General features: G+C 45.3%; 1 protein-coding gene across 24 annotated transcripts in view; it reads right to left on the bottom strand.

Moving 5' to 3' along the window:
- Positions 1–21,819: 21,819 nt before the first annotated feature.
- The window catches only part of LOC118228843 (adhesion G protein-coupled receptor L2-like), a 69,969-nt gene continuing 64,288 nt past the window's right edge, over positions 21,820–27,500 (bottom strand). For 4 of the 24 annotated variants that reach the window (XM_035420328.1, XM_035420332.1, XM_035420329.1 and 1 more), the window contains 3 exons: positions 26,448–26,552; positions 25,623–25,640; positions 21,820–23,833 (listed from right to left, as the gene is read on the bottom strand). In XM_035420328.1, the coding sequence (XP_035276219.1) occupies positions 23,136–23,833; positions 25,623–25,640; positions 26,448–26,552 (821 nt within the window). In that variant the 3' untranslated portion in view covers positions 21,820–23,135. Of the gene's footprint in view, positions 23,834–24,613; positions 24,651–25,614; positions 25,641–26,447; positions 26,553–27,500 lie in introns of all 24 variants that reach the window. The other 20 variants (XM_035420336.1, XM_035420338.1, XM_035420337.1 and 17 more) reach the window with 15 other exon arrangements.

Below are 27,500 nucleotides of genomic sequence, written 5' to 3'. Positions count from 1 at the left end.
TCAAACAGTGTCAAGCTTCAAACAGCTTTTTCCAGCTCTGTCTCTAAGTCCTGCAGTAGATCACACACACACACACGCACGCACACAGACACACACACACACGCATGCACACACACACACGCACGGACGCACACAAGCACGCACGCACACAGACACACACACACGCATGCACACACACACGCGCGCAGACGCACACAAGCACGCAAGCACACAGACAAACATACACACGCATGCACACGCACACACGCACGCACACACACACACACATGCACACACACACACACGCATACACACGCACGGATGCACGCACACACACGCACGCACACACACACACACGCACACACACACGCATGGATGCACGCACACACACACACACACACACACACACACACGCATACACACGCACGCACGCACACACACACACGCATACACACACATGCACGCACACACAGACACACACACACACACGCACGCACGCACACACACACACACACACGCACACGCATACACACACATACACACACACACACACACACACACACGCACACACACACACACACACACAGATGATCAGCTGTTTAGTGGAGCAGCACTGATCTAAATGGGGGAGGACTTAAGAGGTTTAGCCCCCCCCCCCCACCCCGCTGCTGGTTTAGCCCCCACCACCCCCGCTCCGCGGCAGGTTTAAACAGCCCCCCCCCCCCCCCCCGCTTCGGGACCTTTATTCCTCTTGTGTTTGGCCCCTGGGGGCCCCACGCTGGAGCCTGATTTCAGTGAGCAGCAGTGCCAGCTCGTCCCACGGTAAACACCGCACTGGACGGGCGCACCAGTGGGAAGCCTCCAGAGCAAATACCGGCGCCTCACTGTGCGACTATGCCTCGTTATGGTCTCAGTCTGAGTCACAGTCTCAGTCTGAGTTACAGTCTCAGTCAGAGTCACAGTCTCAGTTACAGTCTCAGTCAGAGTCACAGTCTCAGTCACAGACTCAGTCACAGTCTCAGTTACAGTCTCAGTCTGAGTTACAGTCTGAGTTACAGTCTCAGTCTGAGTTACAGTCTCAGTCACAGTCAGAGTCTCAGTCTGAGTTACAGTCTGTCTGAGTTACAGTCTCAGTCACAGTCAGAGTCACAGTCTCAGTTACAGTCTCAGTCAGAGTTACAGTCTCAGTCACAGTTAGTCCTATTCACAGTCTCAGTTACAGTCTCAGTCACAATTTGAGTTGCAGTCTCAGTGTCAGTCTGAGTTATAGTCTGAGTTATTCTTATTCACAGTCTCAGTCACAGGCCCAGTTACATTCTTAGTCACAATCTGAGTTATAGTCTTAGTCTGAGTCTGGTCTTCTGCCAATTACACATTTATTATGCCATTCACTAACATTCCAATAAAGACTATTCTATTCCCCAAATCTTTAACTTCAGGGATTGCATTTACTTTTTAAAACTTATATTTATTTCCGAAGCCCCTTTGATTCCAAGTCTTATTGTGACATTCTTTTCCTGAATCTCTAATATCCTGTCAGGACACAAAACACCAAGATAATTTAATTTCTGCATCAAAAAGTTGAGCAATTCCCAGAGATATCGTACCTAAGGACAGTTAAAAAAAAGAGAGGAGGGCGCCTGTTACATTTTAATAAAATGCCTTATTGCTGTCCTGCTTGCAGATGGAGTACACGCGCATTCTCTTTATATATTCACATCACAATTCACCAAGGAGCAGCTTCTCTAAACTGGACCAGATTGCACATCCTGATAAAAATCATATCAGCCATTTATTAAACCTGTAGACATTTTGAGAGCTGTTTTTATTGTTTGGTTTGTTACTCACTGAAATCTCTGAGAAGGCCAGCCTGAAGCGAAAGAGCATCACGCAGAGGAAACGAGAGGTGCGTTATTGGCAGAGCGTTAGAAGAACACCAAGTAGTGTTTTGTCGCTCTGTAGCGACCCCTGCTGGTTAATCGGACAGCCGCAGTCTGCATGCATAAGCTGTACATGAAGTGTCTTCCTTCGGTTGGGCTCTGTGTGAGCGTGGCTGCAGGGTGTGGTGCGGGAAAAAGCAGGCTGTGACTCTACAGGTTTCAGAGGAAAACCACAGATGTCCTCACTCCACCAGATCGATAGCATTTTAATTTTATTATTATTCATTTATTATTTTAGTTATTATTAATAAAAAAGAAAGGATTGCCCAGTCTCAACATGCCCGTTAAATTCACCACGACCAGTGCACAGCGTGCATACAGTGTAATAAACTGAATTACATGTTTATCGTGTCATTTACTCCACCATGGTAAATGATATAAGGACTGAATTTCTTCCATTTAGCTGAAATGTGATGAAAAATGAGGAAACAGAAAAAAGAAGTAAGATAGGTGGCATTAAAGCTTGGGTTTCCTTCCCCTCTCTGAACTCACAGGGCTCTTCACTAGGAACAAGGGTGGCTATCACAATACTGCGATACAACGGTGGCTATCGCGAAACAGCGATGAAAGGGTGGCTATTGAGATACTGCGATACAAGGGTGGCTATTGCGATACAGTGATACAAGGATGGCTATCGCAATACTGCGATACAAGGGTGGCTATCGCGATACAGCGATACAAGGGTGGCTATCACAATTCTGTAATGTCACAGCCTGGATCGTGGTTTTTGAGAGGATGGATTGAGGCATATTAAAACTGGACACTCATAATGTCAGCATGATCATTACTGTGGCACAGACCATGTCATGACATGGAGATCATGTCGTGACAGATGGGAACAGTCTCAGGATGATTGATATAAAATTCACGGCTGCTGCTGCGTGATGTTTGTGTGAAATTGCACTGCCACGGTGCCCACTGCTCTGAGCTATTCCAATAACACTCCAGTACCGCAGGGGATTCAGACAACCGGGTCTGCGGCTGCAGCGTGTCAAAAAAAGAGGTTTTTTTTATATCAGACTGTTTGAGATATTTTTAATGTGATATTTCTCCCCCACAGAGAAAGATAATGTGGTAATGCATTTCCTTTGACAGAACAGTATCAATCAAGTCAGAACAATATTCAGAAAAATAAAGTGTTCCTTCACCTATGAAATTCTTCTACGCTCACCCCACACCTCCAAACAGTTTGCCTGACAAGCACACTTTATCTCTCAAAACATCAGAGGGTTCATTTATGTAAAAACTCCTATTGAATCATCTTCAAAGCCCAAAAGATGCTTTTCATTTCTGTTAAAATTGGGACGACACTGTGGTGCAGCACTGTCACATCACAGCAAGAAGGTTCCAGGTCCGAATCCCGGCCTGGTCCGATTCCTGGCTTGGTCCGAATCCCAACCTTGGTCTGAATCCCAGTTGTATATCATTTTCCCATCATGTTGATATTTTCTTGCTGATTCCTTGTCCTCGTTCTACTAATGCAGAAACCGCCATGTCAGGCCAACCTGAACCCAATTAAAGCATCTTTGTCAGGGTTTTCAATCCAGCAGCCCTTGTGCAAAAGGAGCTGTTAACTATAAATACAGACGATTTACTGTCTGCAACGAGACGACTGTTTGGCCTTCTCTTTCCACTTTTATTTGACAGGTTTTTTTTGAACAGCCACCACCATTTCTTCAACCAAAATTGATCACACCTGGTTTGCAAGACATTACATTACATTTACTCTACATTTTATTAGGCAGATGCCTTTATCCAAAGTGATGTTCAATAAGTGCATACCAAAGGTTGCTGGAACAACAACAGACCACAGGTCAGATGAAGTAGAATTCTCGAGTATCGGAAGCATAAAAACCTGAATCCATTGCGAAGTCTTGCATCAGAGGCACGTCAGGCACAACAAATTTTACCAGGAAGAATTCAAACTCAGATATCTGAAAATATCATTTTGAAAAAAATTACATCCCTTATTACATCATTCCATTCAAAATGGCATTACAGATATCTCTAATTATCACTCTGCATGCGTTCGACTAAGAACAATTTAGAAAGAAGCTGAAACACACGTGGGGCATTCTTGTCTTTTGAAACACCTCTAAACCAGGGAAAAAAACAAGGGCACACGCTCTAATGGAATCTCTCCTGTTCACACAGAGGTGAGTGCGTCTTCTGTTCACACAGAGGTGAGTGCCTCTCCTGTTCACACAGAGGTGAGTGCGTCTCCTGTTCACACAGAGGTGAGTGCGTCTCCTGTTCATACAGAGGTGAGTGCCTCTCCTGTTCACACAGAGGTGAGTGCCTCTCCTGTACACACAGAGGTGAGCGTGCCCCCCCCCCATCGGTCTGACTCTGGGCTTCAAATTAATACGCAGGCCACTATCCTGGGGGGGCTTGTGCTTCTGCTCACTGTTGCCCCCTGCTAGAGTATCGCTGGAGTAGCTTGGGCAACACATTTGCATATCTTATCTACTGTGTCTTATGATTTAACAGCTCAATTGTATCCTATGATGTAACGGTACTGTATCTTATGATGTAACAGTAAAACTTCATAGTATGAGCAGCAAGCCCTGGAAACCTGACAGTTTTGCGGTTTTGATGCTAGCGTGGCTAGCATAGCTAGTGTAGCGACTGGCTGGAGCGACAGCAGTGTTACTCTCCATTACAGCCACACGGGGGAGGGGCTGGAGCGACAGCAGTGTTACTCTCCATTACAGCCACACGGGGGAGGGGCTGGAGCGACAGCAGTGTTACTCTCCATTACAGCCTCACGGGGGAGGGGCTGGAGCGACAGCAGTGTTACTCTCCATTACAGCCTCACGGGGGAGGGGCTGGAGCGACAGCAGTGTTACTCTCCATTACAGCCACACGGGGGAGGGGCTGGAGCGACAGCAGTGTTACTCTCCATTACAGCCACACGGGGGAGGGGCTGGAGCGACAGCAGTGTTACTCTCCATTACAGCCACACGGGGCTGAAGGAGGTGGGTGGAAACAGCTCAGAAGCCGGCAAAATCGGCCCTGTCAATAACAAAAGGATTATTTTGCAAAGGGTCTTAAGAGCTGTTTTTCCAAAATTACACGGCCCAACGTGCTCAGCTCGCACCCACGCGCTCAGCTACAGCTCGTTACAGCATGACAGGCGCTCACTGCTGCCAGAGGGAGAGGCGCTCCACCAATCAGAGCTGCTGCCAGAGGGAGAGGCGCTCCACCAATCAGAGCTGCTGCCAGAGGGAGAGGCGCTCCACCAATCAGAGCTGCTGCCAGAGGGAGAGATGCTCCACCAATCAGAGCTGCCTGTAAATCCCTTAAATTTGATTGATTGGTGCTGGCTTAGTGTAGGGTGAACACAGGGATTGATTGGTGCTGCCTTAGTGTAGGGTGAACACAGGGATTGATTGGTGCTGCCTTAGTGTAGGGTGAACACAGGGATTGATTGGTGCTGGCTTAGTGTAGGGTGAACACAGGGATTGATTGGTGCTGATTGGTATTCACCCTACAGGGATTGATTGGGGTTCCTGGGACTGAGCGAGATGGCATGTTTTAGCCTTTTACATTTCATATGCAAGGGAGAGTGAAAGTGTTGGGCAGAAGGGTTTATTCTGTGTACACAGGTCATGTATGCTACCCAGACAAATTCACACTTCTCAAAACAAATGATACAGTAATGTGCCATATTTTCAAAGCACAATTTTTTTCATTAAAAAAAACATATTTAGAGATCCACAAAAAAGGCCTACATGCACTGTATTAAAATAGGCCAGCGAGAACACGCAGTACTCAAACATAAAAAATAAATAATACCTCAGTGTTGCTTTATAAAATACATAATAAACAACAAATAAAAAAAAACGTGATTGTGCTATCTGGGGAGGATGATGAAAGCATATTTATTTTTAAAAAATAATTCAAGGCTCAGAATTCAGTGTGCAAGAAAATTAGAGAGTGTATGAAAAAAATACATTTGACAAAAAATGCAAAATGGCCTCTTAAATCTTTACAAAGGGCTGGGCCTCTCAGGCTCCTGGGGAGTGTCGGGTAATTAAATATCACTTCAGTCTATTATCTGCCTGGCAGGGCCAGCGCTGATTAAAACAGGAGCCTTTTGTCTGGTGGGTAAATGGGTACGGGGAGGAAGAGGAGCAGCTAAGCCCGGTAACACACCTCTCTCGCCTTCCTCACCGCAGAACTGGCGCCTAGCAACCAGAAACCTCTCATCTGCCACCGCATGAAATCTCAGCAACAAAAAAAAAAAAAAACAGAATTTGAGAGAAACGGTAAATTATTCCTGGATAATACGTTAAGGTCCTGTTTTCATTGCGCTGAATAATTATAACGCTCAGGGAATTTTCATATAACATTTCTAATAAACAACGCAAAATCATACTGAAAGATTCCACTCCCTATTTGTGAAAACGGATGCTTCAGTTTTAAAAAATATCTGCAGGAAATTGTTGGAGATTTCACAGGCGACCAAGTCGGTTATGCAAGTCACAGGTAAGTCTGAAGTCTTAAATCTGAAGTCTGAGTAAAACCCAAAGTAATCAGAGGCAGACTGGAGCGAATCACACTTTGCCCAAGCTCGTGTCACGTCAAGCCAAAAGTCCCAAAGCTGAAGAGGCATGTCCTCAAGCCTCATGCAAACTGCAAAGCCAGTTCAAATCGTACTTTCTTTGTTCCCTCGAACCGTGCATAAACAACACAGATGAAGTTAAAAATATATTTTTTAGTATTTGTAATGAAAACGCTATTCATTCAAAATTAAGGAAATAAAATAGTTAAAAGGTCAGGTTACAGATGGGCAGATGACAGAATCAGGCAATTAAGCATCTGGGTTATTTTAAGACGGTGGATGCATGTCACCTGGAACTCTGCAGGTCGAGCTGATCAACCACTCACCTCTCCTGCCGCAGCCTTCTGCCAGACCAAAGTTCAATTTGCACAGAAAATCTGAAACATTAATCACAATAACTTCAGGCCATATTCCTGTGAAACAGAACACTGAAATATAAATGGCACTCCCTCCTCTCCTGCTTTTCCTTGTTTTGAGGGGAGATCGAGCCCACATTCAAACAAGCAGTAAAAAATGTACCAAACCAAACATTTTTACAAAACATGAAAAACCGCCTAAATGCATGCATCTACAAATTAGTCAAAATGGCGGAGGAGTGGGTTGCTTTGCCTGTGGTGCGGAGGTATAAATCATTCAAAACAAGAGCTTTAAAAATCCATATCAGGCATGAAATACTGTGTATTAATATTCATATTCACATACAGGTATTGCTCATCCCTGACAAACTGTATTTTTTAAACCTTTAAAAAAAAATGTACTCAGTGGAATATTTCACAGAAAATACTGCAATTTCTGGCCCCGTTCCAAAAAAAAAAACCTGTCAAACTCTTCTATTTAAAAAAAAAAAAAAAAAAAAACGACTTTGTGGCAACTTATATTTATATAATATGGCAAAACAGAGTGCACACTATTATGTGCCATCTCAAGGAATAAAATCTCACTGTGAGATTCAAGACTGAAACATTCAATCTTTGGATATGTTGACAGCTCAACAGCTCAGGAGATGTAGGTGTGCGCTAGCTAAAACTCACCTGTAGGTGTGCGTTAGCTAGAACTCACCTGTAGGTGTGCGTTAGCTAAACTCACCTGTAGGTGTGTGTTAGCTAAAACTCACCTGTAGGTGTGCGTTAGCTAGAACTCACCTGTAGGTGTGCGCTAGCTAAAACTCACCTGTAGGTGTGCGTTAGCTAAACTCACCTGTAGGTGTGCGTTAGCTAAACTCACCTGTAGGTGTGTGTTAGCTAAAACTCACCTGTAGGTGTGCGTTAGCTAGAACTCACCTGTAGGTGTGCGTTAGCTAGAACTCACCTGTAGGTGTGCGTTAGCTAAACTCATCTGTAGGTGTGTGTTAGCTAAACTCACCTGTAGGTGTGCGTTAGCTAGAACTCACCTGTAGGTGTGCGTTAGCTAGAACTCACCTGTAGGTGTGTGTTAGCTAGAACTCACCTGTAGGTGTGCGTTAGCTAGAACTCACCTGTAGGTGTGCGTTAGCTAGAACTCACCTGTAGGTGTGCGTTAGCTAGAACTCACCTGTAGGTGTGCATCTCACCGTGACGATTCAGCTCTTGACGAAACATCCCCCACTCCCAGGATCTCGGAGAACTGGCCAACATTAATGCAGCAAAGGAGAGTCAGAAATAGACTAAACTCTACAGAATAATTAATGCAATCAGAGTGGATAAAATGACAACTCACCTGAACACAATTCGTTTTCAAGCTTGAGAAATGGATAATAATGAGTTGCTATGACTCACGGCATATTTATTTAACAGCCAATTCCAGACAACCAATCTACAGCCAATCCTGGGCCACCAAACTTCAGCTAATCCTGGTTCATTAATTACAGCCAATCCCAGTCCACTATCTACAGCCAATCCCAGTTCACCATCCGTAGCCAATCCTAGTTCGCCATCTATAGCCAATCCTGTCTATCATCCACAGAGTATCGTTTTGGGATGTTGCAGTGCAAATGGGGTGGGGGTGCAGTATATCACACGTAAGTGGAACAGCGAGTCTGCAGCTGCCAGCGCCATCGCTGCTTAATCCCGCCGCACAATTACACATAATTAGCGGGGAAATGTGAGAGTGCCTCGGTCGCAGCTGGAGACGGCTCCCGTCTCCCCGTTTAAAGCCCGAATGTGACAGCAGACTGCTGCACTGGCAGCCCGCCGCCGTCTGTACAGGCGATGTGTGATCACCGCACCGGGTACCAGAAACGAGGCTCCGCTAGGGCACAATGCGAAATTACAGCCGTAACAATCCATTATCACAGAGCTCACACCTTCATTATCACAGAGCGCACACCTTCATTATCACAGAGCTCACACCTTCATTATCACAGAGCTCACACCTTCATTATCACAGAGCGCACACCTTCATTATTACAGAGCTCACACCTTCCTTATCACAGAGCGCACACCTTCCTTATCACAGAGCTCACACCTTCATTATCACAGAGCGCACACCTTCCTTATCACAGAGCGCACACCTTCCTTATCACAGAGCTCACACCTTCCTTATCACAGAGCTCACACCTTCTTATCACAGAGCTCACACCTTCATTATCATGGAGCTCACACCTTCATTATCACAGAGCTCACACCTTCAATATCACAGAGCGCACACCTTCATTATTACAGAGCGCACACCTTCATTATCACAGAGCTCACACCTTCAACATCACAGAGCTCACACCTTCATTATCACAGAGCTCACACCTTCAATATCACAGAGCTCACACCTTCAATATCACAGTGCTCACACCTTCATTATCACAGAGCTCACACCTTCAATATTACAGAGCTCACACCTTCCTTATCACAGAGCTCACACCTTCCTTATCACAGAGCGCACACCTTCATTATCACAGAGCTCACACGTTCATTATCACAGAGCTCATACCTTCCTTATCACAGAGCTCACACCTTCCTTATCACAGAGATCAGGCCTTCATTATCACAGAGCGCACACCTTCATTATTACAGAGCTCATACCTTCCTTATCACCGAGCTCACACCTTCATTACTACAGAGCTCACACCTACATTATCACAGAGCTCACACCTTCATTATTATAGAGCTCATACCTTCCTTATCACATAGCTCACACCTTCATTATTACAGAGCTCACACCTTCATTATCACAGAGCTCACACCTTCATTATCACTGAGCTCATACCTTCATTATTTCATTATTTCTTTTCATACCTGCCTGATAAGAAATGAAAGCCAGACTTCTGCAGCCAAACTGAATCAGTAAGCAGACGCTGCCTGATGGTTTCAGGACTGTGCTCTTTCCGCAGCTGTAAATTATTTATTCAGTCTCTGTCAGGCATTCACTCTTATAAGTGGGTAAAATGGTGCAATTGTTTTGCCCACTTTAAGTTAGTTAATTTTATTTGTAAAACATATTTAAAACTCCAAAGTGATGGACAGAATATATGTATTTGAAATACATATGCCTATACACACAAACATACAAGAAAAAAATAAAAATAAAAACATTTTAAACATTTTAAGAAAGCATTAAATCTTAAGAAATTCCAGAGCAAAGAGCTATGCTCCAGGTCTTGATTTAAAAAGAGATGGGTGGGTGAGCCACAGCCATGGAGCAAAGGCTGCAGAAGCACAGTCACCCTTCAGCTTTATCTTTAATCCATAATTTCGCACATTTGTTATTTTACGCATATTGTGTGCTCCCCCTCATTGCTCTAACCTCCTCTGTTAATTCACAGGAGCGCAGACAAGCCTGTGGTCTCCTTGGAAACGTATGATGTCAGCCATTGCTAACCATCACTGCGCAGATCTCCAGATGGGCTGCGCAGTCACGCAGTCAGAGGAGGACCCTGCGCAGTCACAGTCAGAGGAGGACCCTGTGCAGTCGCGCAGTCAGAGGAGGACTGTGCGCAGTCACGCATTCAGAGAGGACCCTGCGCAGGCAGCTTGTGCAGTCAGACTGCAGGCAGTTGGACAGGAGCAGCCGAATCAGTGTAAATAAAATAAGAAAACATAACAGTAGAAATCACCACAGTGTAAATAAAATGAGAAAACAAAACAGTAGAAATCGCTACAGTGTAAATAGAATGAGAAAAGAACACAGTAGAAATCGCCACAGTGACAGAGGAAATAAGGCAAATTACTGTAATAAAGAGGAGTAATTAGAGCCAGTCAATAATCAGGGCCATGGTGAGATAGGAGAGTAATTATGTCCAGTCATAATTAACTGAGTTTGCAGAGGAAAGTAATTAGGCCGGTCGTTTGCCAAGGCCAGGCCTGCCAGTTTGAGGGTGTGAGCAGACAGGCTCCTGCGTTTCCACACTCTCTGGAGCACAGAGCCCAACACAGTCTGGCAGCACAGAGCTCAACACAATTTGGAAACACAGAGCCTGTAGCACAGCCCAGAAGCACAGAGCCTGTAGCACATTCTGGCAGCATAGAGCTCAGCACAGTCTGGAAGCACAGAGCCTAGCACAGCCTGGAGGCACAGAGCCCAGCACAGCCTAGAAACACTGAGCCCAGCACAGCCTGGAAGCACAGAGCCCAGCACAGCCTAGAAACACAGAGCCCAGCACAGCCTAGAAACACTGAGCCTGTAGCACAGCCTGGAAACACAGAGATCAGCACAGCCTAGAAGCACAGAGTCTGTAGCACAGCCTGGAAGCACAGAGCCTAACACAGTCTGGAAACACTGAGCCCAGCACAGCCTGGAAGCACAGAGCCTGTAGCACAGCCTAGAAGCACAGAGCCTGTAGCACAGCCTGGATACACAGAGACCAGCACAGCCTGGAAGCACAGAGCCTAGCACAGTCTGGAAACACAAAGTCTGTAGCACAACCTAGAAGCACAGAGACCAGCTCAAAAAAGACTTTCACTGATGGTAGGGATTTTATCTGTCAGGCTTGGAACTAATTCAATGAATAAAGTTTTCCATTTGAGAGCTATTGTCACTGGATCAGTTATACACAGTAGGACTTTAAATTCATCTGGGAGTGACTTCATTTTATTTCTTTTGTTTGAAATTTGATTTAGAGCCTCCCTAATGTTAATGCTTAATGAACTCTGCATTATAATATTTCTTTCTTTGCTTTTTTTTCTTTTCTTAGCAGTTCCAACAATGAAATTTAATTTATTTCCATGTTTTAGGCGTTCTCGTAAGCTGAAGGGAAATGGGCTTAAGGTCTACTTAGTGAATTACTTACTTATTACTTATTGAATAACTATTTTTTTAACCATAAAAGTTATTTTCCCGAGGTCAGCCAAAAAGCTGTGAATCATCAGAATGATGCTTCTTTTTTCTTTTTCATTTTTCTCCTCATCAGTAAAGGACATGTTTTCAGATTCCCTCCATTATTACAATTGGGAGGATCATTAGAAGCTGGGAGGCGGCGTGTCACTTCCTTAGATCTTTTTATCTTTTTATTTATGTTTATGATTGAAAACATTCGATAATTTAGTAACACTTCCTGCGTTTATGATTGAAAACATTTGATAATTTAGTAACACTACCTGTGTTTATGATTGAAAACATTTGATAATTTAGTAACACTTCCTGTGTTCATGATTGAAAACATTTGATAATTTAGTAACACTCCCTGGGGTTACCATAAGAAACATTTGATACTTTAGCAATGCTTCCTGTGTTTCCTTCTCTAAATGTTTGATAATTGAATAGCTTTGTTTTCATTTTTATAGTTTTAGTACCATGAGACAATGGGACCCTGGACAGAGATACCTGCACAGAGGACACATGACCAAAATACTGTTTCAAGCACTATTGTGAATACCTGGTGTTGAATACGTCCTGCAGGTGACTCAAGGTTGGCACGGCCATCTAATGGTTTGGGAGCTGCTTTGTAAGTCAAAAGTTGCAGGCTCACATCCTTTCTGGAGTAACTCTTGAGCAAGGCACTTGAATTGCTTCAGTTAGCATCCACCTGTATACATGGATTGTGTGCACAGCTATGAGCTGTTTAATACAATCATAGGGCTTCTGCTAACCAAGCAATCATATGAATGAGCTTACAGTATTCTTGTGAACTTAAAGGTTATGAAATGAGAGAAATGAAATAAATGAGGTATTTCACAGGTATATTATTTAAGTATTCAGCCAGGCAGAGCAGCATTCCAGATTCGGCAGTTTTTACCCTCCCTACATTGATGTCACTAATGCACCCATCTAATGGCCATTCTTCCATTTCCAATATCCTGCGTCCATGTGAAATTTCAGGAAAACCCATAATGGCAAAACCATCATCTCCAATGACTGAGACATAAAAAAGAAGATGAAGAAGAAGAAGAGGGAACTGAGTCTGGTGAATTTACAACATCAGCAGAGTCCTTTCCAGGGTTCCCCTCTCCAGGGTTCTCCTCTCCAGGCTTCTCCTTTCCAGGGTTCTCCTCTCCAGGCTTCTCCTTTCCAGGGTTCTCCTCTCCAGGCTTCTCCTTTCCAGGGTTCTCCTCTCCAGGCTTCTCCTTTCCAGGGTTCTCCTCTCCAGGGTTCTCCTCTTCAGGCTTCTCTTTTCCAGGGTTCTCCTCTCCAGGGTTCTCCTTTCCAGGGTTCTCCTCTGCAGGGTTCCCCTCTCCAGGCTTCTCCTCTCCAGAGTTCTCCTCTCCAGGGTTCTCCTTTCCAGGGTTCTCCTCTGCAGGGTTCTCCTCTCCAGGGTTCTCCTCTCCAGGGTTCTCCTTTCCAGGGTTCTCCTCTCCAGGCTTCTCTTTTCCAGGGTTCTTCTCTCCAGGGTTCTCCTCTCCAGGCTTCTCCTCTCCAGGCTTCTCCTCTTCAGGGTTCCCCTCTCCAGGGTTCTCCTCTCCAGGGTTCTCCTCTCCAGGGTTCTCCTCTCCATTGCGGAATATGGCGATAGTTTCCACTGATGACAGAAGAGAGGCCCTGTGTCTTCTTGTTTTTCCACGGAAGCTTGTTAATGAGCAGGGGAGAAAGGGGGGACATTTATCCCCCACCCTGAGTTTAGCAGGGGGCACATTTTGGCTTCAGGGCACCAGGCGAGTGTGGGGCACACAGCACTGCCCCAGACTCATTTCTGTTTCTGCTAAAACTGGGAGAAAAATGAAAAAAGGGCACAAAATAGAACAAAATGAAAAAAAAAAAACGAATAAAAAAACTACACAGTTCATTACCTGTATTGTTTCATTTATACAGCCTTTTTTGCTCATCCATATTAAGGATGTGAATGGAGGGCACTGTATGCATAATTTTGTCTGTGTATGATGAAGTTTAATGTTCTTCATAGAAAAGTTCTGTATATGAAAAAAGTTCGAATTATTTTCGTATCAGTTTTTTATATAAAAATATTGTATGATGAAAAAGATTGAAAAAGAAAACCATAAATAAATCTTTTGTTTCATTTTTATGATGTGCTTCCCCCTGCATATTATGAAGATTTTTTGACACACAGAAATGTCACTCTGGCTTTTCAAAAAACCTCTTTGAAGTGTCTCCTGTCCAAAAATAGCAGACAGCAGCTTGTTGGCTGTAAAGTTCTGAAGAATCTTCCAGAAACCAAGCCCGGGGGGGAGAGTCTCGGGTTCGAGCCCAGCCATGTGCAAGCAAGCGACTGACAGAAGTCTGTTTTGAAGTGAAGGAGAGAGAGATTTCTAAAAAGATACATTCCTCAGCCTCGCCATCAGAGATCTGAGACTGTGGACAATGGGGTTTGAAAAACCAGACAATGACCGGTCTGAACCGGAACATCCGAGCGCTATTAGAAGGTTCTGGCAGAGATATCTTTGGAAAGGTGATCTGTCGTATCACTGAAATGTTCAAGTCAAAAAACAGCTAATGACAATTGTTTAATACATTTTTGATAAAGCAGAGAACGTTGTTATAAATACTGAAAAAGCATAAGGTCACCAGCAAGCAAATCGCAAAAGGACTTTAAAAATCTTTTTCATCATTTTAATTATTTGTTCTTTTGGCTGATGCATTGTAACAGTAGTGAATTAATGTGCCTAAATGATTGACATGTAATTAATTGTTTTAATTTTGGATTACACTGGATACACTGATTATAGGATAACCTATTATATGATACAATTATCATTTGATATACTTACTATACAACATATTGATTATATGATAACACGATACACTTATATGAAATGCATATGATACACTGATTATAAAATATACCATGCACTGATTATATTATATACTTATTGTATGACACACATATTATATGATAGACTTATGTGATATGCTTATATCATATAATGATAGCAAACTTGGCTGTAAATGCATCAAACAATGCATAAATTCTCCTGCATATTCAGAAATGACCCCAATCCATGATGATCGCCCCAGATTAATAAACATCAGCTCCATCTATAGATCTGGCGGGGGCAGAGATTCTCTAATTATGGTTTGATATCAAAATTAATATTCTAACCATTTTTTCAGAGCTGATGAAATGGTTGAAACAGATGTGCATGTTTAAAGAAACGAGCGCATAGAGTTCAGTACTCTGCTGAACCTGCCAACCAATACTTATTACAACACACCCAGCCTTTATTAGATAAAGGCCTCATGTGGTGGAACTTTAGTGTCTAACACAGACATTTTCATCTCCAAAAAATGTTTCCATATTTAATCTTCTCAGCTGGGTCTCGGAAACTGTTTTAATCCTGTTTAAAGAACAGGAGACAATATAAGATCATTATTAATATCAAACTTACCTTTTTCAAAAAGTCATGTGCTAATGTAAGCTACTGATGTCAGTTTTCTGACCTTCATGGATAACTTGAAAAAATTAGAACTATTTCTCTTTAAAAAAAAAAAAAAATTTGGAACATAAGTTAAAACAATATGACAGTAAATCAAACTTATAGACATTTTACCTCAAAATGTATGTTTTAGCTTCTTGGTTGAAAGATGAATATCGAACACAAAGCAGGGAGCTCCGTCTCTGCAGGGACAGCCGCTAACTCGGGTCCATGAGAGCAGGTGGGCTGATCTAACCGCGCGATCAGCTGCTCTAATCGATCAGTTAGAGCCCGACAGGCCCAGCAGCCCCCCCGGCCCGGTGGGCAAAAGCACCCAGACGGACCCGTCCGGGCAAATACGCTTCAGTGCTAACGAACAGCTGAGCTGCTTAGTGCTCATAGCAACTGCATTAGCTCTTCCTGTGTCCCTGCTATTATACGAGTGGGGGGTCGACTTGTGTACGATAATGAACTGTGCCGTCCCTCCCCCTGGTGCAAAAACAAAAGAGAGCAGGAAGTAAGTCTGTTCTGGAAACTGGACTGCACTTCCTGCTGTCTCGCTTTGAAGCTGGACTGCACTTCCTGCTGTCTCGCTTTGAAACTAGATGTCACTTCCTGTTGTTCCGCTTTGAAACTGGACATCACTTCCTGCTGTCCTGCTTTGAAACTAGACATCACTTCCTCCTGTCCTGCTCTGAAACTAGACATCACTTCCTCCTGTCCTGCTCTGAAACTAGACATCACTTCCTCCTGTCCTGCTCTGAAACTAGACGTCACTTCCTGCTGTCCTGGTTTGACCGGTTTCATTGTCCACGTCGTTCTCAAAGCTTGGCTCAGTGTGATAATTGGGCACACTCATGAAACTGCATCACATTTTCTCCCATGATGCTCTTTTAAGCCTTGAAAAGATTTGCTTAAACATACACTTGGCTCTCACAATCTGAAGCACTGGAAAGATGTTCCTCACACCAGGAGAGACTCAAATGAAGAGGAAAATGGCTCTTAAGAGAATCTTTTCTGCTTTTCTCTGTCGTGACTCATCAGGCTCTTGCATCTGTGGTTCTGGCGGGAAGGTTAACTGCAGGCAGAAGCAACACCAAGCCGGTGATCATGGGAACATTGCTCATCGTGTTCTCATTATCACTGGAAGAACATTATATAGAACTTTCAGAACCTTTAGAGTTGGACTTCAGCCTCGTATTCATTGGTTCATTTCAAACCCAACGTGCTGAAGTGTAGAGCCAATGCTGACGGACTGTGAGTATATACTCAATATGACCTAAAAGTATTGGGACACCCCTTGGTCTGGGGCTGTTCTTCATGGTTTGGGCTAGGCTTAGTTTCAGTGAGGGCAAACCTTAATGCTACAGCAAACAATCACATTTTAGACAATTCTGTTCTTCCCCAACAGTTCCCCAAGGGAAAGGCCCTTTCCTGTTTCACCATGACAATGCCCTTAGACACACAGCAAAGTCAATATATAAATGGTTTTGTCAAGAACAGTGTGGAAGAACTTGACTGGCCTGCACAGAGCCCTGACCTCAACCCCATCCAGCACCTTTGGGATCAATTGGAAAACCAACTGTGAGCCAGGCTTAATCACCCAATCAGAGCCTGACCTGCCAAATACACACACACACACACACACAGACACACACACACACAGACACACACACACACACACACACACACACACAGACACAGACACACACACACACACACACACACACACACACACACAGACACACACACACACAGACACACACACAGACACACTGTCACACACGGTCTCACTCACACACACACACACACACACACACACACACATACAAACACACACACACACACACACACAAACACACACACTCTCTCACACACACACACACACACACACACACACACACACACACACACACACACTGTCACACACGGTCTCACACCCACAGACTGTACTGAGGTCAGTATCTGTGAGCAGACTGTACTGAGGTCAGTATCTGTGAGCACAGACTGTACTGAGGTCAGTCTGTGAGCACAGACTGTACTGAGGTCAGTATCTGTGAGCACAGACTGTACTGAGGTCAGTATCTGTGAGCACAGACTGTACTGAGGTCAGTATCTGTGAGCACAGACTGTACTGAGGTCAGTATCTGTGAGCACAGACTGTACTGAGGTCAGTATCTGTGAGCACAGACTGTACTGAGGTCAGTATCTGTGAGCAGACTGTACTGAGGTCAGTATCTGTGAGCACAGACTGTACTGAGGTCAGTATCTCTGAGAACAGACTGTACTGAGGTCAGTATCTGTGAGCACAGACTGTACTGAGGTCAGTATCTGTGAGCAGACTGTACTGAGGTCAGTATCTGTGAGCAGACTGTACTGAGGTCAGTATCTGTGAGCAGACTGTACTGAGGTCAGTATCTGTGAGCACAGACTGTACTGAGGTCAGTATCTGTGAGCAGACTGTACTGAGGTCAGTATCTGTGAGCACAGACTGTACTGAGGTCAGTATCTGTGAGCAGACTGTACTGAGGTCAGTATCTGTGAGCACAGACTGTACTGAGGTCAGTATCTGTGAGCACAGACTGTACTGAGGTCAGTATCTGTGAGCAGACTGTACTGAGGTCAGTATCTGTGTGTACTGGATGGCTTTATCCAGCTGCCACTCGTTTAGTCCAGTCACTTACCCAGTCCTTCCCAAGAGGCTAGGGGTCCTGATCGCTGGCTATCAGTAGCACACACAGATAGCTTTTACACTGTTCTAAAACGAATGGCTTGCCAATGGAAATGAGTGAGCCATTGACATGTACTTGTTATTTCATAAAGTAACTATTACATTGTGAAAAAAAGCTATCCAGTACTTTTCTGTGGCATATTTGTATTAAGCACAGCTTTATTTTCCAGAGTAAAAGTGTATGAGTGCCCCTTATTTTAATTGTCATCCAGCGGTGCAGTTAAGGACTTGCTAATGGATCTGTGCTATCAGCAGCTATTTATGTGCACAACCCCAGTACATTTTTACCGTGTTCATGCTAATGCAATTCTACTTCAGACTCCTGCCCTCTTCAGTCAGTGAGTTCTGTCCAAGCGACCAAAACTGGGCTGCGTTTTTGTTGCTCACTTCCTTGTGTTGATGAGAGACGTTTCTCACTAGCGCCAGGGTAGGCGTTTCAGCCACCATTTCAATGTGAGTCAACGGCAAGAATGTGGTCAAAATACGAAGTCAAATCATTTTTTTTCCACAAGAAAATTTAGTCGCGACAGGTGTTTTTTCTTTGTCTCCACATATGCTGAGCTGTTAAGTACTGTGCTATTTGGGAAAGACGGTAATATTTTGTGAACGAATCAGTGACAGTTTGCATCACTATGGAGCCACTGTATCTCACACGCTTAATGGATGACTGGACTTCATGTCCCTACTGCGTCTCTGGCTCCAATTTGAACAAAATGGCAATGCCCACGAACTACACTTCCCACAAACCACTGCTACTCAACACCGCTAAACACAAACCACTGATACCCACACCACTAAACACAAACCACTGATACCCACACCACTAAACACAAACCACTGATACCCACACCGCTGAACACAAACCACTGATACCCACACCACTAAACACAAACCACTGATACCCACACCGCTGAACACAAACCACTGATACCCACACCACTAAACACAAACCACTGATACCCACACCACTAAACACAAACCACTGATACCCACACCGCTGAACACAAACCACTGATACCCACACCGCTGAACACAAACCACTGATACCCACACCGCTGAACACAAACCACTGATACCCACACCGCTGAACACAAACCACTGATACCCACACCACTAAACACAAACCACTGATACCCACACCACTAAACACAAACCACTGCTACTCAACACCGCTGAACACAAAACACTGATACCCACACCGCTGAACACAAAACAGAATCCTCTTTCATATGTTCTAGTTTGTACACTCAGTGACTTTACTCAGTTATGAAAATGAATCTGGCGATGTTAGATGCATTGAAGTGCTTCAATTCTGTTTTTGATTTAAATTTTTTGTTTTTATTTTTTTTCTCTGAGCTACAGGTGCACTTCAGGTTGCTTTATGGAACTCATCAGTGAAAGTGGAAAGTTGTTTAGCGACATAACAGTGTAAAGCAGTGCGGTAAAAACCGTTAAAACATGACTTTGGATACACTCATCAACAACCCACAATGGCTTCAAGTGCCCTTACAAAGTGCCTAAGTACTTTCCGAACAGCTCACACGTCCCAAAAAAAAAAAAAAAAAAAAAACTGTTATTCCGTTTCTTAGCGGTAAAAGGAGCTGAACACCTGTGGTCTCGTCTGGCGGACGGATTCCTCTGCATTGTCTGAGCACCTGAGTGGGATCGCAGCTCTTAATGGGCCAGCGATGGTACTTTCCTTTTCGCTGTTTTTTTCAGGCCTATTTTCCCATCAACAGATGTTTCTCTCCTCTCTATGCCCCATTTGCTGATGAAATGAGAAATTTCTCTCTGAAGTGGAAGGCATGGGAGATTGAGGGGGGGGGGGGGGGGGGGGACTCATGCTATTTGGGCAGACTTGTGGATTTTTCACTTTTGCGTGTAAGAAAGACGAGATTGATTTACACCTCATCCAGCGCTTTCCATAGGGAACGTTCCAGCTAAGGAGATGAGACTGTCATCCGTCCGACAGATAAAGGCCTCCTTCCCGAGTCTGATGTGGGGAGGGGGGGGGAATTAAGAGCCTGCAGGGTTAATACATACCTGTCCCCCCTCCCCCTTTTGCTTCAGAAAAAAATGAGAGAGGAAAGAACATCCTTTGAAATGAAAGAAAAAAATTTGATTTTTTTTGAAGTGCAAAAGCTACAAGTACTAAAACCACAGTAAAAAAACCCAGCCGAACAGAGAAGGCACCTTACACTCAGACCGCATCTGACAAAATCACCTGCGGTGCATTGTGGGAACACTGGATTAAAAAAAAAAATACATGGAAGTGTTAGCTATGCTAAGCTTCACCATGGAAACGGATCCACTTTGCTGGATCACGGCGAGTTCTGAAATCCACTGATCTAAAGCTCGGCGGCAGAGCTGGGGAGAGACCGTGCGGAACAGCTCGACACAAGCGAAGAAAACATTTAAAAGGAAACGCAAGCGCGATATTAAAACATATCGTCTCTCCAGCAGCATCAGCACCTTTAGAGACCCAAGGGACACTGATAAGAGCTTCTGTCCTCTGGGCAATAAAAAGCTTTACTCATCTGTTGGCTCTCCAGCAGCTGCCAAAAAGTCTGTGCTGAGGATATTTTTCTAAAACAACAAAATTAATGTTCAGTCCATCGCAAATCAAATGCTTTGCGATCCATCACAAGTTCTGCAGAGACAGCAGTGGATCAGAGTCTGCAGGGTAAGAGCAGTTTGCTGAAAGAACAGTCACAGCCCGTCAGAAGCGTCAGGTGTGCTAATGCTTGCTTTAATATGCAGGCGCTGGGGAAAAGATTTATTTACTGATGCAATTTCACACCTGTTGGCTGTACTTCAGTGAGAGGATTTTGGAGAATAGGGGTTTCATGGTCTCCTAGAGCCCATTTAATGCTAAGAGGGGCTCGCCTGGCTCTGTGGAGTCTTTTATTTTCACTACTTACATGCAGTCACATGACCATATACTGCTGGTCACATGACCACATATTGCTTACTGCTGGTCATATGACGCCATACTGTTTGCTGCTGGTCACATGACCCCCTACTGCATAGTGCTGGTCACATGACCCCAACCCTAACCCAAACTATGGTGCAGTCAGAGTAACTCATCCCAAACTACGGCACAGTCAGAGTAACTCATCCCAAACTACGGCACAGTCAGAGTAACTCATCCCAAACTACGGCGCAGTCAGAGTAACTCATCCCAAACTACGGTGCAGTCAGAGTAACTCATCCCAAACTACGGCACAGTCAGAGTAACTCATCCCAAACTGTGGTGCAGTCAGAGTAACTCATCCCAAACTACGGTGCAGTCAGAGTAACTCATCCCAAACTACGGCACAGTCAGAGTAACTCATCCCAAACTACGGCACAGTCAGAGTAACTCATCCCAAACTACGGTGCAGTCAGAGTAACTCATCCCAAACTACGGCACAGTCAGAGTAACTCATCCCAAACTACGGCACAGTCAGAGTAACTCATCCCAAACTACGGTGCAGTCAGAGTAACTCATCCCAAACTACGGCACAGTCAGAGTAACTCATCCCAAACTACGGCACAGTCAGAGTAACTCATCCCAAACTACGGCGCAGTCAGAGTAACTCATCCCAAACTACGGCAGCTCGTCCCCGTGCCGGCACACACAGCGCCAGGCCGCCACGCGTGTTGCTAAGAGACGAGCGGAGAGCCAAAGCTCAGACAGGAGATGTGTAAACACTGCAGCTGACGCCGGCGTCTACGCTCCCCGTCTTCGAAGTTTCACACAACTTCACATCAGCTGGAGGAAAGGGAGAGACGCGCGGCTGAACCTGGCCCCGCGCCAGAGGGAAGGACACCGAAGAACCAGCGGCAGCATCCGCGCACCCGTGTGTGTTCACTCAGGGAAACGTCAAGGAAAGAGACGACTCGCGAGCATTCTGGAAAAAAAGGACCTCACGTTTATTTACCGTTAAACAAGTGTAAGACTTTACACAGATTCCTAGTCATGAGTTCCTCTTTCCTTTCACAAAATAACAAAATAGGCAAAAGAAGCAAGAGAAAGACTGGAGTGCTGGAACACACATAGAGATCTGTACAGAAACGAGAGCTGCACACCCCTATCCCTTTAAGAGAAAAAAAGAGTGGAGGTTACTTCACTTCCTGTCAGTTATTTGAACACTTCCTGTCAAGTATCTTACAGTAAAATAAATTATTTAACTCACATCAAATTTGTGCAAAGACATGGCGTTACAGCCTGAAATGGGAGGGTCCACAGCCTCAGTGCCGAGGGGCGTGGCGTTTCGGTGAAGGAAGCCATATTATAGCGCACCAGACCTGCCCTTCAGTACAGCATTAAAATGAAAAAAAAAAGTAATTTTTTTTTTTTTTTTTACAATGAGTGGAATTTAAAAGGAAAAAAAAAAACATTTTTATAACATGTGCAACCTTTACACGATCAGTCCATTCTCAGAAACTTTAAAACGTATAATTAAAATGTCTCATTTATAAATGACATTCAATTAGAATTTACATAAAGGAGAGATAAATCAGACCTTGGGCTGCGTCCCTTCAGAAAGGTGTAATGCAGTCCCCCTCAAACCGTCCGGGGGTCAGGCGTTCCTAACCTCACAGTCCCCCTCAAACCTCACCGTCCCACGCAAACCTCACCGTCCCACTCAAACCTCACCTTACCGTCCCACTCAAATCTCACCGTCCCACTCAAACCTCACCGTCCCACTCAAATCTCACCGTCCCACTCAAACCTCACCGTCCCACTCAAACCTCACAGTCCCCCTCAAACCTCACCGTCCCACTCAAACCTCACCGTCCCACTCAAACCTCACCGCCCCACGCAAACCTCACCGTCCCACTCAAACCTCACCATCCCACTCAAACCTCACCGTCCCACTCAAACCTCACCGTCCCACTCAAACCTCACCGTCCCACTCAAACCGTCCTGGTTGCTGCGACAGGCCCGTCTGGCATGCTCGCTTCTGGAGAAGGTGGGAACAAAACGGGTCCGACATCCATTGACGCCGCTGTGAGGGGTACAAGCCCAAACTGAACCGAACCGAACGGGATCCCTGGCCAATCTCAAATCTCACAACATCAACGACAAAAACGAAACGAAAAATATAAAAAATGCTGTGATTCCAAAAACTACTAGGGGTCTGAAAAACCCAGCGTAGGTGTTCCAGGAAGGCGGAGTTTGGTTTGGTGGGGGAGGGGCTGAACTGAGTTGGGGGCGGGGCTCATAAGCTAGTGACCAGCTGCATCTGTCCGTCACTGGCAGCCTCCTCCTCGGGGGCGGGGTCCTCTTTGATGAGGTAATAGGGCTGGATGGGCGGGGCGTGGCCCAGTTCGGGGGTGCCCGTGTAGTAAACGTCCTCAGGCAGGCTGTGCTGGCCCCGCCCCTCGCCGCCCTCCTCCCTCCGCCCCTCGCCGTCCTCCCCCCCCCCCCACCCCCCGTCCGCCTCGGGTGTGTCCGTCAGGTTCGGGAGGCTGGTGTACAGGGAGTCTCTGTTTGTGGGCGGAGCCTCTTGATCGGAACGGTGTGGGGGTGAAGCCAGGTACGCGCCCCGCCCCTCGGACGCGGGGGCGGCGGGGGGGCCGCGGGGGGGGTACAGGAGCGAGTGAGTCCTCTGGGGCAGCAGTGGCGCCTCGAGCCCCGCCCCCGGGGGGTCGCCGAGCACCAGCGATGGGGCGTCGCTCCCGGCGACTGTCACGCCCACACCGCGCTCGCCGCTCTGGCTCCCCCTGCTGGTGCGGAGGTTGTTCTGCACAAGCTCGGAGATGATCATCTTCTCAAAGGCGGCGTCGTCCAAGGGGAGCCCACAGGGGGCGCCCTCCACCAGGCCGCCCTTGCCCAGGGAGTAGCTGCTGCTGAAGTTACCATTGAGAGGGAGGGTGTCCATCAAACTGCTGGCGTGGGCATTGCTGAGGGAATGTCCTGCAAGTGCAACACAGAGGACGTGGTGTTCACCACTGCAGAGAGCAAGCCCGCCTGCACAAGCACACCGAACACCAAACACAGACACCGTAATACTGTTCAGGACTCCCCCAGGCTCACACTAAAGATCGACACAAATAAACATCAGTACCTATATCTTGTACCTTATTGAACCTGTTTGTAGTTGTCCAATGACCATGACATGCACTTTTGTACGTCGCTTTGGATAAAAGCGTCGGCTAAATAAATGTAATGTAAATGTAATCAGCACGGAGCGCTTTCATTAGAGGAAAGTGATTTTCCCCAGATCCCTAACTTAGGGGAAATTACTGAGGACTACCGATAAGAATTAATGTCCAGACGTTAAAATTCACCGAATCGTGCAGAAGCTTTTTTGTTGTTCTATGCCTGAAATTGAAGCCTCTGGCTCAAGAGAGGACATTTCAGATCCGCCTCGCTGCAGATTGAGAGACACACTTCACGCTTTCGTCCTGAACAACATTAACAACAGACATAAAAATAAACATCACGCCCACAGAGAGAAATAAAGGTACAGATGTGCAGCACACAGAGATCCCTGGAGACAGACAACCTGCTCCCTGCACACCACACACAGACCTCACACACACCTTACACACTCACACACACACACACCACACACATGATCTCACACTCTCACACTCACACCTCACTCTCACACACAAACTCACATCTCACTCACTCACACACACACTCTCACACATCTCACACACACACACGTGCAGCAGTGGAATGACTCACGTTGGACATCTGACAGCATGTGAGCCGGCTACCTGGTCTATGAAAGCCACATGAGCAGAAGAAAGTAAAGCAGATGAATAATAATCACTGAGGGGAAGCAGCACAAGCAAATCATAATCAAATCAAAAACAGCCAGGCCCTCCCGCAGACATTCAGCACTGACTCTCCCGTTTCTCTGACTCCTTCTGTGGGAAACTGTGTCTGTGAGGTGCCAGAGAGGTGCATTATGGGAGAGCTGAGAGTGGTGCATTGTGGGAGAGCTGAGAGTGGTGTATCATGTGTAAGCTCAGAGAGTGTTGCATTATGGGAGTGCTCAGAGAGTGTTTTATTATAGGAGTGCTGAGAGTGGTGCATCATGGGTGAGCTCAGGGAGTGTTGCGTTATGGGAATTCACAGAGAGTGGTGCATAGTGGGAGCAAGGGCAAAGCCTCCACCCTTCTCTGTGTGCTCCTCAATGACACTGTCTATAGCTGACGGTACAGCATGAATTGAGTGGTGCATTGTGGGAGAGCTGTAGGTGAACAGAGTCATTACCCACGTTATTCTGAGGGTTTGCCTTCACTGTGGGAGTTTAGTGTTGGACTTAGTGTTAGAATCTGCTGTGAAAATCTCAATCTCCTCCCTCTCATAACCTCTCTCTCCCTCTTTTCTAGTTCCCACCCTCTCTCTCTCCGTCTCCTCCTCTCCCACAACCTCTCTCTCCCTCTTTTCTACTTCCCACTCTCTCTCTCTCTCTCTTCCTTTCCCTCTCTCCTCGTCTCTCACAACTTCTCTCTCCCTCTTTTCTCCTTCTTATCTTCTCTCTCTCCCTCCCTCTCCCTCTCTCTTTCCCTCCTTCTACCTCTGGTGATTTGTCTGTTGTTTTTAAACATGCTTCCACTTAGCCCTAATCTGTGCACCACACGCCCACAGCAACCACTGATCAGGGCTGTTTTTAGGTCTTTAAAATCATGCCAAAATAAAACCAATAAATAAACCACATTGGATGAGTAAATATTCACTTGCATACTCGTCTCTTTGTACATCCCTAGATGGAAGCATAAGAGCAAAGGAAAATAAAAGGAAAATCCAAGGTTCAATTACAACATTACTTTTGTTTTACAAATTCAAATAATTTTGCAAATGATGAAAATTGTGCTGAATAATAACGGAAAGGAGGAGTTTAAACAAGCTTTAGAGTGATCTGTACGATTTAGGAGAACTACATCTCCCAGCATGCACAGGCACAGACCTCAGAACATTCATGCTAATATTAAAAGCACTTATTCACTGGGGACACATTTCATTTGTACTCCAGAACAGAGGAGTCTCCCTGAGCTGGATTTTCCCGTAAGAATTATCATATTTTAGCAGCAAAATAAAGGCAAGCTCTTTCCCATTAGCAAATAAATGGGATTAAAATGTTGAAGAAGCTATTTGCTGAAGACAGAATATTTAGCATCTCTATACCCAAAGCTTGGCAAAGCTCTTTAGAGAACAGAGGAGGAGTTACAGGAGAGAGAGTGAGAGTGCCTGCCTGCACAGAACCAGCCAATCAGATCAATGCAAAGACTTAACCATGAAAATCAATGAATGTTTATACCGGTGTTCTAACTCTCTGACAAGTAAAAGAGCAAGTGGTATTACACTACTTTCTGCTTGTGTGACGCTATATTTACAATAAGGCGTTAGTGAACAGGTGTGTAGGTGTATAACAGGTAGAGGGCACACCTGTATTGACAGTAATGTGTTAGTGAACAGGTGTGTAGGTGCAGAACAGGTAGAGGGCACACCTGTATTGACAGTAATGTGTTAGTGAACAGGTGTGTAGGTGCAGAACAGGTAGAAGGCACACCTGAGTTAAAGAGGGGGGCGGTGGTCTCAGCCAGTAAGGTGTTATAGGGGTTAGTGCCGTGCGCTCGGAGGAGGGGGTTAGTGAGCAGGTAATTTCCCGACATTCCTAGAACAATGAGACAGAAAAGGACAGGTAAGGACAGGTATGGACAGGACAGGTAAGGACAGAAGGATAGGTAAGGACAGGTAAAAGGATAGAAGGACAGAAAATGATGGGGAAAAGGACAGGTAAGGACAGACAGACAGGTAAGACCACACACACACACAGACTCATCTTTCATTTCTTCCTGCCATGATCCATTTTAACCACTATTATTTTACACTCATATTTCAGCCAATCAGACGTGTGAGAGGGGATGTGAAGGTGGCACTGCAGGAGCATGCTGGGAATGAAAGGATGCACTCCAGACAAAAGAAGCAAAATTACTCTCTCAAAACAGGCCTCAAGTGTTTTTCATCCTGTGCTGAAAAGAACAAGCCAAAGCAGAGAACAGAAACTGTGTTTTTCATCCTGTGCTGAAAAGAACAAGCTAAAGCAGAGAACAGAAACTGAATGCAGAGCATCAGGTGATTTTTCCAGCAGATGTTTGACCCTTTAATTCGAGAGACGACACTGGCAAGTGATGAACAAACAGCTATCAGCAGTTTAGACAATGAGGCTCTACCACCATCCAACACTAGCGACACCATTAAAAACCAGCAGGTAACTCTCACAAACACCTCCTGCTAACAGGTAACTCTCACAAACACCTCCTGCTAACAGGTAACTCACACAAACACCTCCTGCTAACAGGTAACTCTCACAAACACCTCCTGCTAACAGGTAACACACACAAACACCTCCTGCTAACAGGTAACTCACTCACACAAACTCCTGGGTTAAACTGAACCAAGTCTGCAGAAACTCACAAATTATTCAGATAAACAATGCTAATGCAGCAATCAGCAATCAGCACTGGATTCTGCAGGGCACAGAATCACAGCTCTGTGAACACACATCGCTGTGTGAATGTACACCTCTGTGAACACACATCGCTGTGTGAATGTACACCTC

This window comes from Anguilla anguilla, chromosome 6 (genome assembly GCF_013347855.1).
Source record: "Anguilla anguilla isolate fAngAng1 chromosome 6, fAngAng1.pri, whole genome shotgun sequence".
NCBI classification, from domain to species: Eukaryota; Metazoa; Chordata; class Actinopteri; order Anguilliformes; family Anguillidae; genus Anguilla; species Anguilla anguilla.
Note: the sequence above shows the minus strand (reverse complement) of the source record. Positions and strands in the feature narration are given on the sequence as shown.